This window comes from Megalops cyprinoides, chromosome 16, assembly GCF_013368585.1.
Source record: "Megalops cyprinoides isolate fMegCyp1 chromosome 16, fMegCyp1.pri, whole genome shotgun sequence".
In the NCBI taxonomy this organism is placed as follows: Eukaryota; Metazoa; Chordata; class Actinopteri; order Elopiformes; family Megalopidae; genus Megalops; species Megalops cyprinoides.
Window position 1 is genome coordinate 24,725,965 of NC_050598.1, and position 19,140 is coordinate 24,745,104.

A 19,140-nucleotide genomic window follows, 5' to 3' on the forward strand; every position below is an offset into this window, starting at 1 on the left:
GTACACAAACATAACGTATAACTATACTCATTTCATCTCTTAGCGAAGAGTGTCAAGGAGTAAGGAGATTTTGAATATATTATCAGCAACATTATTTCGCTGTAGCTACTGGTAAATCCTTAACTGCTTAGCATAGTTGCCAAAATATGGGGAGGCCTGCGTATGACTTCAATATTCATATTTATGTTCGCATGTTTATGTTAGCATGAAAAGAACAATCGTAGCAGTGCACGTGGGCTGTACAAGGGACCTGCTTGATTTAAATATTACCTGCACTTCCTGTGAAAAACGTCAGATCCTATTCTGTTTGTTGTTCGAAACTGGGAAGAAAATTGCGTACACGACTGGACAACACCTGAGGCGGTGTCGTGTTGGGAGAGGAGAAACCGCATGGACTAAAGATAAAGCTTCCACCCCGTAAAAACAGAATCGTCCCAAATGTGGCAGTCGAAGTCACGGGTGAGTTTTGTGTCTTAGATGGAGCTTATAGCTACTTCTTTCTTTGTTTTAATACTTCCGGAAAAAACCCCTGCTACACAGGTAAGACGAGTATCGCTCTCTGGAACGTAATGAGACACCTCAGGATAGCCGGATTCTTAGCCTAGTTGTTGTGCATTTGACTTCTTATTTTTCCAGCGATGTACTTTTATACTGATTCTTTGATAGTGCACTGAGGTACTGTAGTAATCCACGGTCAGGTTTAGAGGTTTCGATTCATTTTCTAGAGAGTTATTGTGGGACTGTGCTATGGATAACTTGAGATATGGCTAGCTCGCTGTGTATGCGGGCAGTCGATAGCCTAACGTTATCTCCAGTTTCTACGAGAGTATCGGTTGCTAAGTGTCGCAAAAGCTTTTATTTGAAATTCATTTGAGTTTATTAGCCACATATGTTTTTCTGAACAGTAATCTGCTCGATGCAGGGACTTTCGGTAAAGTGTTTGCACAAGTGACGGACGGGGAAAGTTTGCGCGGTTGTTAACCTTGTCTCCAACTGTCAGCGGTGTCCTTTCATAATTTATGGTTTCAGGACGGAGTGTGCCAGTGTGGGTAACGTAGCAAAATGATCTGCGCTTTCGTTTCTTATGGAATAAATGCTGGTGTTTGTGGATTCAGGGTGTGCAGGGAGGAAGTGTGAATCTGCCAATCATTTTTCAGTATTACCAAATTTTATTTAAGTAGGGAAAATATTATCCATGATTATTATTTATGTGGTGTGATTTTTTTTAGTTTTGGTAACTTTCTATGCTATTTTTATCAAAAGGCGATATTATTCTGTAGCCCATAGATTAGATATTGAGCACATTTGGTAAATAATCTTGATGTATAAGACATGGCTGAACATGAAGCAATTTTCACAGGAAATGAAATGTACTGGCAAGCCAGTTATTTTTATTTTATTCATTTATTTATTTATTAATAAATAGGTATATGGGCTATTCTGTGTAGAGTGTAATACACACAGCAATATTTTCATACTATCTTGGGGGGGGGGCGTCCATCTGACACACCCACCTTCCAACTTCTCATGTCAAACACAGTGCTGTTTATGTAGATGACTGAAAATGATCAAGCTGTTGACATGGGTAGTCAGCCTTTGAGATTTACTCTCTGTGAAGTCACTGTTCTGTTTGGCGTCATAGTAACAACAAACCAAAAGCAGCCTGGATTCGCTTACATTGCTATGTCGGCATGCGTGTGTTGAGCGGGTCTGGCAGTGTCAAATGCTTAGTGGCATCGTGTGGAGTTTGCGTCGGTATCTGACAGGGGAGTCCATTGTTAGAGGGAACTCATGGTTGAACCGCTAAGCTGTGTGCCACAGCCGGCTTGTGATACACTGCTTTGCCCAGTTAAGCGTCTCCAAACAGGGCTTTGATTGGGACCAGCAGAAGGATTAGAAGCCCCTCTCTCTGTTTGCTTAGACCTGGGTGTGTTATTGTAATGGAGACGGTTGTTTCATTCACAGAGCTGTAGAAGGACTGAAATGTGTGACACTCGGGGGGGCAGGTTGGGGGGGGGGGTATACACGAAGAGGACATTTGCCATTGATAGGCTACAGCGACGGAAGGCTGAGAGGCAGGTACACCTGTCAGAGGTGAATATCGCGCCACTCCCAGTCAGGCGTTTGTCAGCTTGTATTGTGGGATGCAGTCAGAACCTGCACTCTTTGCTGTGTGGGTGTGGTGAAAAACATGATTCACCGCTGTTGTTCTCATGAAGGCGAAAGAGAGTCTATGACTGATATAAAAGAAAGTGATATCCACATGGCATTCAAGCCTGTGGCTACCACCAGCTTTCAGATGAGGAGTAACAAAAGCAATTTTCAGACTTCCTTCTTTTCTCCTTTTGAGTATAAAGGATATTGTTTGACCCATCTATGAATCCCAAAATCATATTTCATACAGTATGTTACTTTTTCGTCAAAGTATCCTAGAAGCACCCAAAGCACTGAAAAAATTCTAGAAAAGTCCAAAAACGCTGAAACTTGTCCACATAGGTCATGAGGATAAATCTCCATCCAGTATGTGGAGGAGCCATTGTACTGTGGCTCAGGTTGTAAAGGGCCAGGCTAATTTCTGGAAGGCTGTGTCCTTCTGATTGGCTTCACGGCTGTAAAATACTGGCTCCAGATACACAGAGGGCTGTGGACGGTGACATGTCTGCCATCCAGGCCCGTGGAACAAACCTCAGGGGAGGCAGCGAAGGCCATCCGTCAGAGGCAAGGACAGCCCAATCACTCCTCATCTGGAGGCCCCTTTAATTAAGATGCTCGCTGCATCCAGAGAGTAATCTACAGGATTAACAGCCAGGTGTCACCTTTCTGTGTCTCTTCTTCCCTCTCTCCCTCCTTCATTTTCCCTCCAATCATCTCTTTCCCTCTTAACTCTCCCCTCTTCAGTCTCTTCCCTGTCTTGTTCCCCTGATCTCAGTTCGGGCTCTTTTCTCTTGTCTCACACACACGTTTGTGTGCTGTGTAGCTGGATCAGGCATGCAGATCAAAGATTGTGCTTTCCAGGGTTCATTTGATCTCTGAGATGACATGACAGATGTCTCTGTACGGCAGGTTTAAACAAGTAAACGGTGATAAATTACCTTCTTTCCCTTCCCAACAAGCGCAGTTGATCGCATCCATATTGGAAATACTGAAAACGTAATGAAAGCCAGTTTTATTTTACCATTTTCTTTTTGGTATAATGTTACAGTGTTTTCACATACTGAACTTTAGATACCTGCCTCAAGAAAAGTATTGCTATCTTGCCACGTCTTGTGACCCCCCCCCCCCCCCCCCCCCTCCTGCCCAATACACAAGGAAAAAAAAAAATCACTTGAATCAAATAGAAGAATGCCCAATGGGCGAGCAGGCTGTCCTGTTTGACCTCAGGTGGTGTGCGCGCAGGCTCTGGCAGCTGCGTAATTGGTCAGTACTGAGGCTGGCCCGGCTGCCTGTGACAGTGCAACATCAGCAGTCTGAGCCCCCTCCTCTCCCTCTCCTCCTCTGGCTCTCCACCCTCCCCCTCGCTCTGCCTCCCTGGCCCGGCACAGACAGATGGGAACGTCTTTCCACTCCACCGGGCTCCCTATTGCCCAGTCACGCAGCTCCCACCGGCCGCCTGGCCGCCTGGCCGCAAGTCACACAAACAAGCCTTTCCCACCATGCACCTGGTACTCTGTGCAGCAGACCCACGGGCGCGCGCGCACACACACACACACACACACACACACACACGAACGCACATCCTGCCGGAGGTGTAGGGCTCTGGTTTCAGTCAGGCTGCAGGCGGCCAGCGCAGCTGCTCGGTTTGAGTTTCTTGTTTGCATGCTGGAGCTGCCGGGCGCTTTGACATCGCTGATATCAGCATCTGAGGTGGGTGGAACAAAGCCGAGGATGAATTAAATAATGAGGCCGGGCGGAGAAGCGGGGAAAGCAGGGTTTTTTCCTCACATTGCTAACCTCATGGTGGAGCGGGAAGGCTGCGTTCGGCGGCGCAGATCATGGACCCTCTTTTAGCTAAACGGCACTGAAAGCTTGTGCGAAGTTTCTGCCACAGGTGAGTGTGGGGGACTGAGAGACAGAAAGACAGAGAGATGTGGGGGGGGGGGGGGGGGTCTGCAAATTTAAGTAGGAGTTTGCGCCGTTTATATTTGCCTGCATTTGTCTCGCGGCATATGATGAAAATATTTGACAGTGATGACTTTTTGTCTTGTAGGTGTGGAAAACATGTATTGTGCCGGTTTATAGAAAATGCCAGTTTCCCACAAAAGTCTGGTTCAGATACTTGGTCTTTTTTGCTGCTATGCTGCTTTGTACGAGCGGTAAAAATAGAATAGAATATTGAGTGCTCCGTAGCATCTGTCAATAGGGGAGAGGGGTTAGGCTGAGGGGAGGGCAGTGTGATTTGCCCATGTACAGATTAAATGGCCAGAAGAAACTCTAAGGCACACACTCGTCAATGCAGTCATTCCCACGAGAGGGAATTAGCAGAGATTAAAAAGCTCACCAAGGGAGGTAGCCTGCTGCTGATTGGTCGAGAGGCGGTCATTAGCAACCAGAATTGCATAGCTGCATGGTTCACGCAAAGTTCTCTTATAGTACCGTGCCTTTGTTCCTTCCCATTTGTTGAGTTTGACTTCTTTTTTTTTTTCCTCTCAGATTACTCCATGGGGTTTAGCCTTTTTTACGAAGCGAATTGGGACATTTAGCCAAGAAAAGAATTTTGTTTCTGAGGAAACTCGTTAAGAGGAAACAGCTGCAATTTTTCCAGGTTGTTGGCACTCAGTGGTACTGTGTCATTTCCTGCTGAGCCAGGGTAAGCAGAAAAAAGGTTGAGAAGGAGAGCGTCATTTTTCAAAGTGTGTGTGTGTGTTTTTTTTTTTTTTTCCATTTCCTTTTTACAGAAATCCAGGATGGAGATATTTGAAAAGTAGGATTCTGAGTGGGTCTGTGTGCACGCAGGGATTGAGGTTTTGGCTGGCTGAAACAGACTGGGCTAAATCCGCCCTTTTGCGTGAGCGCAGGGGAAACACAGGAAGAGATAGACATCGGCGCTCTCCTAACAGCGGAAGTTGGACTGGATACTCAAGCTGGCAGCCATGACGGAGGCCAAGGCCTCCTCGACGAGCCTCACCTGGGCGCAGGTGTGTAAGGAGTGTGGGCAGGGCCACGGCGGCCAGGAGAACCACCTGTACGAGTACCAGGACGAGGTGGACGATGAGCTCGTCTGCCACATATGCCTTCAGCCCCTGCTGCGGCCCATGGACACACCCTGCGGCCACACCTACTGCTTCCAGTGCCTGAGCAGCTTCCTGCGAGAGCAGGACTTCTGCCCCGTGGACCGGCAGAGGCTGCAGCTCCACCAGTGCCGAGCCTCCAGCCTGCTGGTCAGGAACCTGCTGGACAAGCTGACCGTGCTCTGCCCCTACCACAGCGAGTGCCAGCAGCAGATGCAGCGCTGCGAGCTGCAGCCGCACCTGCACAACAGGTGAGCCGAGGGGACGGGAGGGGTGGGCGGAGAAGTCACAGGAAATGGAACTTTTTTTTTTTTAAGGCATTGTAAAGGAAGGAGAGAGCCTTGAGTGGAGGAGAGAAGAGCGAGGGGGGCTGGAGGGAGGGTCGGGCTATTAAAAGCATTTATTGAAAATCAATTTTGCAACTGATCTGAGCAGAACTACAGGCACAACCTTGCATTTTTGTACTGTATGCTTTTTCATCCCATCACTACAATGAGGAAAACGAGGGAGTCTCCTGTGCTCATGATCCCATTTCAATGTCTGCTGTGTGTGTGGCCAGTAAATAATGAATCTCTAGTGAATAGCCACTAAGTAGCAAAATGAACATTTGCCTTTTTTTTTTTTTTTTTACTTCATTTTTCCTTTGTCAAGTAAAACATACCCAGTCAGTTTTATTGAAATGACACCAGAACTCTTTGCCTCTACCCAGGAAAGAGCCACCACTTCCCACTGACACATGCAGTTTTTTTTTCCAGATCAGTATTGGTGTGGTTCTCATGCCGTCTGTTATCTATGTGTGCGGCCGTGATGTCATCAAAAAGCAAAGGTCACCAGGGCGGTATCGGGGAGAGGAGGGGGGGGGGGGTTCAGGAATCAGCAGCAGTGCGCTGACTTAATCAGCCCAAAGCCTTTCCCAGTGCCGGCCGGTCCGGTCTCCGCCTCCCTGCAATGCAGTAAAATAGGCTCCTTATCTGCATAGCTTGTCTCCCTTAATAACTTCACTCTCTCTACACGGCTGCCAAATCCCAGCGTTCCTGACACCGTAAAAAAAAGGGCTTCCAAGAACCTAAACGCTCAAGCACGTGCGGGCGGCCCCACTTTATGCCCCAACCCAAACGAATGAATGAACCGTATTGATTTTTTTTTTTCTTTTTTTTCTGCTGACTGGCTGAATATGGACTGACTGCAAACCACTTGTCAGCACATACACGCTAAAGGACGTCTTCAGTCACCGCCGCTGACATGTCCTTATGGACGTGTTTACGTTTAATTAAGGGGTGGCCGGTGAGTAATGATTGGTGTGGGAGAGAGGATAGGTGTGTGTTGACCTCCACCCCGCCCCCTTCTTTTCCTCAGATGCTCTGCATTCAGAAGGATGAGGGAGGAGGCAGAGAGGAGGAAGAGGCCCTCCTGGAATGAGCTGAAGGGGGGCAGGTCCGAGGGGGAGCCTGGGTCCGACTCCAAACTCGGCCCGACGCTGTCGCGCACGGCCACTCCCCGCGGCGCGGCGGACCCGGGATTGGTCAACCCCGCCTTTGAGGAGAGCGAGGACGGTAAAGCTTCCTGTTCCGCCCCCCCCACGCCTGCGCCAGCAAAGTGCAAACTGCGACACCTCCGTTACAATGTCCCGAGGAGTCTCGGCTTTAAAGCGCTGCGTGCCCAAGTCTTCCAGGCAGTGTTTGTTGTTTAAACAGTAGCAGAGAGCATTCTTCTGGCTGCAGAGTAGGACGTGTCAAGGAGAGCAGGCTGGCCCAGCCAATAGCAGAGTGTGAGGGTGAGAAAAGTTTACAAAAGCACACAGTGAAAAAGCACAGGAAATGGTTTCCCGGCTGTGTTGGCACTGTGGAAAAACAAAAGCAACCTTTGATCTGGCCATTCCGTGCGAGGGCGGAGAGGGGGAGAGGATGAGGTCTGTGACGATGCCTGTGTCTGACTGCATGTCGCTGGGGGCCACGGGCTCTTTGTGCGTCTCACAGCCGAGTCATTGTCTGAGCCTCCCGAGCGTGTATCAACGTATGAACGGTGCTCGAAAAACCACATCTGCTCTGGCGAGGGAACACCCAAAGGCATTCTGTCTTCTGGTTTTGTGAGCAATAATCAAAACACCTGGTTGCCTGGTAACTAATTTGTGTAATCTTTATCACTGTTCATACATTCATAACCTTCAGGCCTTATGTCGTCAGCTGATTGGCTCACCCTTCACTCAGGCAACAGAACCCTTTTGTGATAGGACTGATGGGGATCCACAGGCTCTGTAGAATTTTTTTTTCCATTATTAACATGGATGACAGATTGCTTGGTATAGATATTTCATATGTCACCCTGGTGTAAAGGTCATATGCTTGATAGTGTAGTGTTTTGTGTCTGTTTTTTATATATATATATATATATATATATATATATATATATAATATATGTGTGTGTAATGTGTATATGTATGGGTGTGTGTGTGTGTGTGTGTGTACACATCACTGATAATGGTGCTTCTGGTGACTAAACAAATTCCCCAATTTCCCCTTTGTAAAATCCATGGATTCTAATTCCATTCTGTTAGAGGGCACCAACCTGTGTATGCGTGTCTGTGCGTGCACGTGCGTGTGTGTGTGTGTGTGTCTGTGTCTGTGCGTGCGCGTGTGTGTGTGTGCTTGCGTGTGTGTGTGTGTGCGCGCGTGCGCCCGTGCGTGTGCATACATTCATGCTGAATTCTGGCTCCTGCTGCAGAAGCCCCTCTGCGGTGCAGCCTGGTGGCGGAGGCTAACGTGGTGGAGATCTTCCGGGAGGATCCGGAGGACGAGCTGGGCGTGCGCATTGTGGGCGGGAAAGACACACCCCTGGGTAACATCGTCATCCAGGAGATACTCCGTGACTCGCTGGCGGCACGAGATGGCAAGCTGGCGCCCGGAGACCACATCCTGGAGGTGAGGGGAACCCCTCTCTTCCCTTTCTCCATCTTCCTCACTCATGTCGCAGTCTTTCTTTTCTACTGTCCTTCTATTAAATGCACTTACCCACTTAACCAACACAAGCCTGAAATAAGCCTTATTGTGGAGAGAAGTCAGCCAGAAAGAGAAATATTTCTCTTGTAATTTTCTCTCTCTTCATCTTCATTTGTATTAATCTTAAAATCCCGTTGGTTAAAGTTTTACCAGGTACTTTCCACCTTTGCCAGCTGGTTAATGATTATCTGGTTCAGTTATTCACTCAGTTGCTCTTGGTTGTACTGTATGTACAGATGATGACCGAACTGGAGTGGAGTTTGGACAAGTTAAAGTGAGCAGACTGTTGCCTCTCCACCCTCGCCCCCGCCCCTCCCCCCCGCCCTTCCCCCGCAACAATGAGCGCTGTCTAACTGAAGTCTCAGTAGACCTCCGACAGAAACAATGACTCTGTCCTTCTCCATCATTCCCACGAACAATGATAAATACGGGAGCTTGTCCCCCCCCACCCCACCCCCCGGGCCGGGTCAGAGATCCGGGGACGGACGGCCCTGCTTCGGCGGCGCCCAGCGAGGCGGAGCGCGGGTCACATGACACGCACCGCCAGCGCCTGTGCTCGGCGGTTGTCTGTGGTGAACCGTCACTAATGCCGCCATTGTCTTCCAGAAACTGTACACATAACACCAGCCGGCATTCAGGGGCTGCAAGATGTCCCCTCGTTTCACTGGTTCCCTTTTTATAATGTCAGCAAATGTTGCGCGACGTATGTAGGTCGCCCGCCCTGCCAGGCAGCGCTCTGTGCATGCGGCCTAAACTTGGGCTTAATTTTGGAAAATGATGATTCAGTTGTTTCCCCCACTTTATCACTTTATACATATTCTGCACAGCAGTGATGACACTTTCCATCTTTAACTACACAGAGTAACACTGTATGTTCAACATTTAATTTGCTGCTTAAGTTCAGCAATGTTCTCCAGATTTCAGCAGCATGTTGGAAATGGTGCTTTTTATGTGTAGTATATTACAGCGACTGTTTCCCTTTGCTGGTTTAATTGTGGGGCACTCTGCATTGCAAGCCTCCCTCTGCTTGTCTTCTCAAACTCCTCCTTTTCTTCTCCCAAGATTGCTCCTTTTGGAAGCCCTGGAATGCAGCGCTATGGTAAACTGAGCCTTCAGAATGGGCTCAGATTAATATCTGGAATTCTGGTCCCAGAATGCTTTGTTTTTTTTTTTTTTCCTTTTTTTTTTTCCCTTCTTCAGTGTTTGACCAATCAGACGTCTGGAAACGTAAACATGAGCCTCTGACGCTGCTGGCTGCTGTAGGATCTGCTGTAACATAACCTCGCTTTTTTGGGGGGTTCACTTTTTTTTTTTTTTGTAAGGAGATATGCATGGAGGCAGAGGAAGATAACGTTACTAATTTCTTGAAATTGTATCTGTCTTTTCCCATTGTAAATGAATACTTTGATTTTAAAGGAGGGCTTTTGCTCATCCTAGTCCTTGATCGCCTGTTTGGTTGCTTATTTCATTATACTAAGACTAATGGCCGAAAAGGCGAACATAAACATAGATCTAAGATGGAGGGAGAGGATTAGATGTGAAATGTTCTGCAGAGTTGCTCATCCTTCTGTGCCCAGCGCTGTGTCTGAAATGCAATCCAGGAGCGAGTCGTCTTTGTGAAAGCCGACCTGGGGCGTTATGCTGACCGAGCGCGTGTACGTGCGCGCGCGTGTGTGTGTGTGCGTTTCAGGTGAATGACGTCAGCGTGGCCTGCGTCCCTCACAGACGCGCCATCGCGGTCCTGCGCAGACCCTGCTCCATGACGCGGCTCACCGTCATGCAGGAGAAGGGCTTCTCCACCCGGAACCCCCGCCCCGAGCACCACTCGCCCCCCACCGCCCCCAACAGCAGCAGCACCACCACCACCACCATCACTTCCCCTCCCCCCCACTGCCCCGCCCCCAGCGCCAGCACCGTCATCCAGGTGACGCTGGTGAAGAGGGAGCGCACCGAGCCGCTGGGCATCAAGCTGATCCGCAAGTCCGAGGAGCCCGGCGTCTTCATCCTGGACCTGCTGGCCGGGGGCGTGGCCGCCAAGGACGGCAAGCTGCGCAACAGCGACAAGGTACTGGCCATCAACGGGCACGACCTGCGGCACGGCACGCCGGAGAGCGCCGCCCAGATCATACAGGTACGCCACCCCTTCTGCCACGGTCAGTACAGGTGGGCACCTACGGCCACACTCCAGTTTCATTCCACATTCTACAACAAATACACAGATTTGTTTCCTACATATCACATATAAGCTTCACATACTGTAACCTGAGAAAGACTGCTCTATTTAATATAGGTTTAATGGATGAACATAATCCTCAGAGAGCTGCCAAGTCATTTTAATCTAAAAGTAAGAACACTTTGAACTATGTAGTACTCCAAGTTCAGTGAATATATGAATATATCCAGTGAAATCACCGGAAGTAAAAAAAAAAAAAAAATCAATAAGTAGAAAATTACACAGTAGACAAAAACATGCTTATTAAACAATCTCTGGCTTGAATTTCATAATAATAAATCTTATTTGTATGGCACATTAGAAATACAAATAGTCCTCAGATAAGAACTTAAAAAATTACAGTTAGAATAAAAACCATAAAGGAATAAAGGGAAAAAACATAGGTCGTCAAAAAAGAAATCAGCCAGACAAAGCAATTAGATACTAAGCAGAAGGGTCTGTCAGTTATAAGTTAAAAGCAGGTCTGAACAGGTGAAGTCTGTCAGAGAGATTTGAATAGAGTGTTCCACACATGTCCAGTGTGGAGAGGTGGGGAATTCCAGAGCTGCAGACAGCTCTCTCACACAGTTTGGAGGAAGGCACAGACTCGGAGAGGAAACTGGGATTAGAGGATCTGAGGAATCCGGCAGGGGTGGAGGAATTTGTTTAGATAAGTGGGAGCAGAACCATTAAGGGCTTTGGAAGGAAGGAGAGTAATTTTAAAGCTGATCCTGTAGCAGGGTGTAGTGGGGTCGGGGTGATAACAGGAGCGTATGACGGTGAAAAAGAAGGCAGCAGAGAATTTAATATGCTGTAGTTATTTCATGAGTGGGAGGAGACACCAGACCGGAGCAGAAGTGTGTAATCCAGGCAGAAGGTGATGAAAGCCTGGATTACTTGTTCAGCATCAGCAGAGCGCAGAAGTGCTCTGATGTCTGCAGTGTTGCGTAGGTGGAAAAAAAGTGGAAAACTGGTGAATTTTTTTTTTTTTTTACATGGGCCTCAAACAGGGATACATCACAAAGAACCCCAAGGCTCTTCACGAGAGATGAGGCACTGGCAGTGTCTGACAAGGCTGTTTAATTAATTGAGAGACACATTCTTTTTACAATACTCTTGACACTAATTTCTGTTGACACATGTTCATTTTCATTATTCTGAATTTATTTTTTACAGTTAAATCACATCATTTAATCTTTTATTTTCAGAATCTGAATTGTAAAGCCAGTGTTTTAGGGTGCGTATGTCATAAACTGCCGTTTACATATGTCCTATACATGTGATGAATGTTGCCACTAAAGGGTGAAAACAGCCGAAATGTCGGGCTCTGCCACCTGGTGCTGTTGCGGCTACATCACGCAGTGTTCCGGCCGTAAAGGTTGTTTAAGTGTGCCGTCTGAGCGATTGCCATTTTGGGAACGGAGCCCCTGTGCTGTTTGTGTCCAGGCCAGCGAGGTGCGGGTGAACTTCGTGGTGATGAGGCAGGCGGAGCCGCCCGAGGAGGGGGGCACGAGCGGAGAGGGGCAGGGTAGAGGGGCCAGAAGAGCCCCCGAGCTGCAGTATTTCAGGCGGCGCTCCACCTACGTGAAGGTAAGACGCGCGGCTGGACTCTGTGCCGTTCCACAGGGGCGGAGTCGATGCCTGGCCTCTCTGCCAGCGGGGCGAGGCATGAACGAAACCACGCACCCGATTTAACATGCTCCTGCAGACGGAGAAGCTGTCTGTTCCTAGTTACACTGTTTGCCTTCTGGCTGAGATTAACAGCAGCTGCTATAGGTGTAGTCACTCACAGATCTTGGTATGCATTTGTCAGAGCCACTGGGGAGTAAGGAATAAAGATTCATCGTTTTGGTATTGGCACACCACCCACAGATGCTGCCACATGCCATCCACACCAACAGGCATTCTTCTGGGTTTGGGAGAATACAGTGGCATCTCAGTATAGCCAGTGGTGTCCCCTACCACCCCCCAACCCCCCCCCCCCCCTTTCCCCTAGCTTGTTGCCATCTCTGTAGTGTTGTTTGGCAGATTCTACCCTGCCAGCATAGGAATCTATCAGTGAGCTGGAAGACCAGCCTGTAGACCTGCCCTCAAATCAGGCCCTCTCTGGGATACTGGTGTGGAAATTCGGTGTGACAACCATGACTGTCATAAATTAATTGCTGGCAAACTTTGGGGATTGGGAGATTTTATACTGCGCTTGACAGGAGGATTGTTCGGGTGTGACCGGCTGCATCACCTTTCGAGGTCAGAAGGCAGCTGTGGGCTCTGGTTAACACACGACCAAAGCACTTCCATTGTGCTGCCCACGTGACTGCACTTTGGCCGAGTAGCAGCGCTGCCGTGGTCCTGCGTCCGGCCGCAGTGATCAGTCACGTACTGGTCTGTGCGGCTGTTTGTTCTCGGCTCAGTGAGCGGGGCGCTACAATCAGCGACGCCGCTGCCCCGCTGTCACCCGGGACGGCGCGGACGCGACAGCGGCGGCCGCGAGAGGGGGGGCGGGGCCTCGGGGGCACACGGCGCGTCGGAGCGGAGAGATGAAAGGCGGCGCACCCCTGATCAAAAGGACGAGCGGCCCGCTGCCTCACGTGCCGCTGCTGTTTGTTTGTTTGTGTGGGCGGCGGAGGATCAAAGCCGCTAAGTTAGTTTTTCCCTGCAGAGATAAATCCCTTGCTGTGGGTGGTGGGGGGGCTTCCTGCTGGGTAGGAAGACCCCCCTCCCTCCCCCACCTCCCCCTCCTCACCACCCCCCCATCTGAATGGGCAGCCACATGCTCTAAAGACAGGGGAGAGGTGGAGGAAGCTTTGGCTTTGAGCTGCAAGGGCTACGTGCCAGTTCCTGCACTTTGTCACTCTGTTAATTCCCAAACAGGTTCTTTGCTGGGCTGTGTTTGTTCACATAACCTGCTTTGAAACAGGAATCCATTGTATTTCCTGTGATTTTTTTTTTTTTTTTCTTTTGACCCCCTGTATTGGCAGCTCTGTTAAATTCGGGGACAAAAAGGAGTTTATATTTGCATTTGAAATAATTACAGTCATCTCTGTTTGCCGATGTCCAGTGCTGTGAAGTAGAAACGGGGGTTATATTGGTCTTGTCTAAGGTCCTCAACATATAAAGCTGACTTTATGTGTGTGTGTGTGTGTGTGTGTGTGTGTGTGTCCAGGAACCTCCAGGCGGATTCTCCAGCCAGGAGAAGACGGTGAGTCTGAAGAAGGAGCCACGCCTCTCTCTGGGCATCACCATTGCGGGCGGGCGGGACTGTCGCAGCCGGGTGCCCGTCTACATCACCAGCGTCCAGCCTGTGGGCTGCCTGCACCGCGACGGCACCATTAAAACAGGTAAACCTGCGCTCCGCTCCACACCTGAGCCAGTACACTCCACACACATTCCCTGACTGTTACACTTTCTGCCATCACGAGATGTAGTGTGACCGGCGTCTGATTTTAAACACTGCATGAAATACAGGAGTCATACGCACATATAACCAGGCAGTTGTCAGATTGAATCCGGGGTGGGCCACTGCTATTGCTATTAAACTGGCAGCAATTTGGCAAAATGGTAAGGAGCAGTGCTCATAACTGCAAGGTTGCAGGTTCAATTCCCTGTTGGGGCACTGCTGCTGTACCCTTACGCAGAATTGCCTCATTTAATATATAGCCAGGTGTGTCAATCTCACACCTGGCAGAGGAGGAGGCGTTTCTTATGGAGTGTTCCTTTGGGAGTGAAGGTGCACTGACACCGTCATGTTGTCATGGCTCCCGTTGCCCAGGCGACGTGCTGCTGAGCATCAACGGCGTGGACCTGACGCAGCTGACGTACAGCGAGGCGGTGTCGGTGCTGAAGGCGCAGGCCGCCCAGTCCGCCGTGGTGCTGCGCGTGGTGCAGACCCTCACCGAGGGGGAGGAGGAGGACGAGGGGGAGGCGGGCAACAAGGAGGAGCTGGAGACGCTCGACAACCCCAGGGAGGACGACATCAACTGGACCCCGCTGTGGACCCGCTGGCTGGGCCTGCCCAGGTGAGCCACACCCCCGGCGCTGGGAAAGGCTGGGGGATATTAATAGCTATGGGTGTGAGGAAGTATTCACTGCTGAAGAACCACCTGCTGTTTGTGTTACTATTACATACAGCTAAAATAGCTCCAGTTACTATCTCCATTGCTGTAAATTCTACAGAGCTGTAGCCAGAACGGGGTAGGAAACCAAAGTGAGCTCCGAAAAAACAGCTGGTTTTGCTCAAATCAAGTAATTGCCAGCACATGATAACTGTTATGTGTTTGTGCTCATAGTTATGGGAATATTGTGGTTGTTGTTGCGTTGTTATGCGTCTGTCATTGTTAAATATTGGCATGAATCAAGACCTTTTTGGCTGCTGACATGATGTTGTGTATTGCCTTACCGGAACAATGTTCCATGTCATGTAAAGAGGAACCTCCAGGAAGCGAGGTGCCCGGACTTTAATGCAACACTGTGCAGCCATATTGCCATCAGTCACTTGAAAAGGAGCCTTGCACTGACTAGACGCTCCTATTCAGTCCTTGACACTTGGACCTCCCCATCGATTGGACTGTTACACACATCAGCGAGCTTATTGTTCTACATGTCTGCGCCATACTGGCCGATGTCCATTGTGGTCAATCAAGGCACAAAACCTTGATTCATCGCTAAAGAGGATTTGGTCTCCGTTGCCGGCAAGTCCACCTGAGATTTTGCTAACAATACCTCATTCTGTTGCTGTGATGAACAGTTGTGACCATGGGAATCTGCTGCACAGGAACCTGGCAGTACACTATGTCATTACTTGCTTACAGTTTAACCACTGATGCACTGGTTAGCTCACACAAGCATATGGAGCATGGTAATATCTCAATACTGCTGATGTGCTTGTGAAACACGGTCTTCGAGACAGTGGCCAATCATTGACAGACTGTGTTTGGCTCTAGTGTTTTGTCAGGTTAGACACTGGAAGCTGCAAATGCCTTGGGTGGTGACTGAGACTCTGCTTGATCAAGTCCCTAACAACTGAATGATGAAAAGGCATTCTCTAGATGAGTGGGGGAGTGTTGGCTCCTTTCTGTGTTTCTTTCGTGATTTTCATTCAGCAGGATAATTGAGATATAACCTCCCTGCCCACTGCAGTGATGTTGTGATTGTGAAACAGTCACTGTCTCTTAATTGTATTGCAGTTGGTCGTGAATGATCAATCAGTCAAATTTACATCAGGAGCAATATATTAATATCCAGAGTAGATATACTTCTGTCTATCTATTTTATTTACTTCTGAATCTATTTCATGCAGTTTTTGTTGGCTGTTTGAAAGTCTCACAAGTACATTGCCTCATCGTGCTGTGAAAATGGCTAGGAAATTCCACAGATTTGGCTTCTCACCACTTTTAAGTTCTGCTGGTCAGAGCATGTCTGGAATGTAAAATGGCCAAACTGTAAAACTGGTCATCCATGACTACTGTCTACCAACTACTTTGCCTCACAGAAGATTGCAGGCAATTTCTGCTATGAAGGTAAACAAGCTTTGACACCGGTGTGTGGCGGAATACCTACTGATGTTGGATATCAGCATGAGCCTGTGAAACGAAAACACGCAGGCAGAATCTCATGTGGGAGAATAGAGCAGCTCTAGTCTAAACATACATTTTTCAAGGGCTTGTGAGGGTGCAGAATAAGGGAGATCTGATAAAGGAAAGGTTTTCATTTTTGTGTGAGAACTGGACCCATCAAAAGGACAGCCAGTGAGCGGGCCTTTATTTTGTATTCTGCTGTCCCTCCACCGCTCCCCCCCGCCCCCCCTGGCCACAGTCACATGCACTGGTGCAGAGACATCGTCCTGCAGAAGACCAACAATGAGAGCTGGGGGTTCAGCATCGTCGGGGGCTACGAGGAGAGCCACGGCCAGCAGCCCTTCTTCATCAAGACCATTGTGCCCGGGACGCCGGCCCACTTCGACGGCCGCCTCAAGTGAGTCCTTAAATCCGCCCGCTGCCAGGTTTGCGAAGCACAAAGCTAACTTCTTACAGTTGCGCTGAATGAGCTCTTTCTCACACATTTTCCATTTGACGTGAATGGGGCCACAGAAAAGATAAGTAGAAAGCTAGGGAGGAGTGGTAGCTCCAGGTGTCGGTATGAATGCTACGCACTGTAATAAGGTTTCTGCAACCCCGGCCGTGATCAAGCTGCGCCTCTGTTCTCCAGGAAATGAGGTGGGGCGTTGTGCTTTTGGAGGGGGCTGCAGTAAGTCAGCTTGTGGTGAGAAAAGTTCCTTGTGTTCTTCCCCCCAAACCCCCCCCCCCCCCCCCCCCCAGGTGTGGTGATGAGATTGTGGCGGTGAATGGCGCCACCACCGTGGGCATGAACAACTCGTCCCTTATCCCATTGCTAAAGCTGCAGAAGAACAAAGTCACACTGACTGTGGTGTCCTGGCCTGGAAGCCTGGTGTAGCGGCCCCTGGTCTCCCCTACCTGCCAGGTGTGACCAGGTGTGACACCTCAAACCCCCCACCCCCCCCCATCACCGCTGAGCCTCTGTTACAACAGCACTCTGTACAACAGTACACTAAGCTTCATTTACGGACGACACTCTGAGACAGAAAGAAAGTCCCAAATTGTTACGCTGGGCCCAACCGCAGGAATGTACTTTGTTAAAGTATTTTATTTTATTTTATTTTATTTTATTTTACAGACCTCCCCTTATTTCAAGTTGACAGCTTATTTGCACTTTGCCCTGCCACATTTGCTAGACGGGCTTGCCGGTTACATCTGTGGATGGCTGAGTTAAACAGTTCCATACAGGGCATACACATTCCTCCCTTCAACATGGTTCCTTGCGTGAGAGGGAGGGAGAGCATGGTCAAAGAGCAGTGGGGAATATGTGACTGTAGACTAATATAAATCAATGTTGAAGATTGGCATTTTTGTCTCAAAAATGCCTTCAGGTAAACTGGAGGGAGAGGAGTTTGAACCTTTTTGGACACACTGACATTTCATTGATGGCATACTTGTTGTACATGTTGTGGTTGGAAGGCTGTGTGTGTGTGTGTGTGTGTGTGTGTGTGTGTGTGTGTGCGCACACGTGAGTATGTATACTTGTGAGTAAGTATGTCTGTGCCCCACGGCATGTAAGTGTGTGTGTGTGTGTGTGTGTGTGTAGCAGTTAATAAATCTTATTGATGATAACTTAGCAAAATCATCGCTGTAGCTCTACACAATGCTAAAGATGAGTGCTCAGCTCCACCACTTAAGTCTCTGACGATTTTGTAACTGTTCAAAGCCTATAGTACTTTGTGTTTATAAATTTTTGTTTTGTTGAAGCAATGAACCCCATGCATTTATTTTAAAAGTCTTGACAATTGTTTGGACACCGATATTAAGCATTGTACTCGCACAATGGTGATATATATATATATATAGTAGTACAACTTTTAGATGTTTATTTCTAGTGTTATTATTTAGTGAACCTAGTCAATTCATATGAAAATCTGAAAACTGCAGACTATGATGGTAGTTTAAAATAGTCCATTATATCATAAAGTATGAATGAAGTATAACTATGTAATGTGATTTTGGAGAAGTGAGATGATTAAATTTGACACAAAACTTTAAATTCCTTTGCGTGAGAACATACCAAAGTCTCATAATGAAGTAACTGGCTTCGCCTACTCATCTTTAACTGATTTGTTGTGACAATCTTATTTACTGGGGATACTTAATTTTATTTCCTGTGTATGCAAGAACATTGTAGTCCTATATTTTTTGTCTCCTTTGATTGTTCACAAGTGTACTGTTCATGCGCTGTAATGTAATTGTATGGGCTACCTAACTTTCTGTGCAATGTATAATTCTTGAATGTCTTTCAATTCATTTGGGTGCCTTGTTTCTACAGAAAGACAAATCAGTTGATCAGCTGCCTTAAGTATCACAAAACCAAAAATGTTGCTCTGGTCCCCAGCTGAGAGTGGAGCAACGTGCTGTTGAAGTATCATCTTGTTGAGTTTTCACAGGGAGAGCCTGACTGCAGTTGCTAATCTCCATGCTTGTATTCTTTCACTGTTCACAGATTTTCCCATGATCGTGATAACAACTTTAAAAGAACGTGGAGCAATTTTCGATTAAGTATTACTGCTACTGATGTTTCAATACTGAGTTGGTTCAAATGAATGCTGTAAACAACATATTCTGTATTGTAGCTCAAATATTGGAAATGGGGATAATATCCATATCATTGCTTCGGCAATCTGTCTCTCCTCATTGCTGTAGATACTGTAAGTTTGTATGATTTTTAAATAGAAGGCACTATTTCAGCCTACAGACCTTTGCAGCCATAAGGAGCTTTTGTGCTGTTGTATCATTAAAAATGTCTCATTAAACAAAATAAGTCAAGGCACGATTCTTCTCAGCATTTTTACACACATCCTTCTTTTCCACCATAGAGCCAAACTGCCGTCAGATAGGGTGAGACGTGTGTCGTATTAGTTGCACTTGTACGTGGTGGGCAGCCCGTTATATGGATTAAATGACTCGGATCATGTGACGGGAGGGAACTGTTCAGCTAATCATCTCGACCTCCATGAGCTTCACTGAGTATTGTTAGGGTGCTTTGTGGCACTGACTGAATTCACAGCGGACTATTCAGCCCTTCTGCAGAAATGGGACTTAATCCCTCAGCTGTGCTTAATGTACAGGCAAAAGGGTTTTTT

At 48.0% G+C, this 19,140-nt stretch overlaps 1 protein-coding gene across 3 annotated transcripts; it reads left to right on the forward strand.

The window, feature by feature from the left end:
• Positions 1-326: 326 nt before the first annotated feature.
• On the forward strand, positions 327-18,820 carry lnx2b (ligand of numb-protein X 2b). Of its 3 annotated transcripts, none has more exons than XM_036547940.1 (10): positions 327-459; positions 4,896-5,479; positions 6,585-6,781; positions 7,950-8,146; positions 9,915-10,355; positions 11,883-12,026; positions 13,600-13,774; positions 14,206-14,452; positions 16,248-16,406; positions 16,751-18,820. In XM_036547940.1, exons 2-10 carry the CDS (start codon positions 5,091-5,093, stop codon positions 16,884-16,886), a joined length of 2,085 nt encoding a protein of 694 aa, XP_036403833.1. In that variant the 5' UTR covers positions 327-459; positions 4,896-5,090; the 3' UTR covers positions 16,887-18,820. The 3 variants fall into 3 exon arrangements, with proteins under 3 accessions (XP_036403833.1, XP_036403835.1, XP_036403834.1); XM_036547942.1 differs by having other exon boundaries at positions 4,954-5,479; XM_036547941.1 differs by lacking the exon at positions 327-459 and adding an exon at positions 3,290-4,048.
• Positions 18,821-19,140: the final 320 nt, after the last annotated feature.

Bases quoted from the DNA above. Each gene is read 5' to 3' on its own strand.
- lnx2b (XM_036547940.1), top strand. From the start codon at position 5,091: ATGACGGAGGCCAAGGCCTCCTCGACGAGCCTCACCTGGGCGCAGGTG. The intron at 10,356-11,882 runs GTACGCCACCCC...GTTTGTGTCCAG, and splicing joins GCGCCGCCCAGATCATACAG to GCCAGCGAGGTGCGGGTGAA. The intron at 12,027-13,599 runs GTAAGACGCGCG...GTGTGTGTCCAG, and splicing joins GGCGCTCCACCTACGTGAAG to GAACCTCCAGGCGGATTCTC.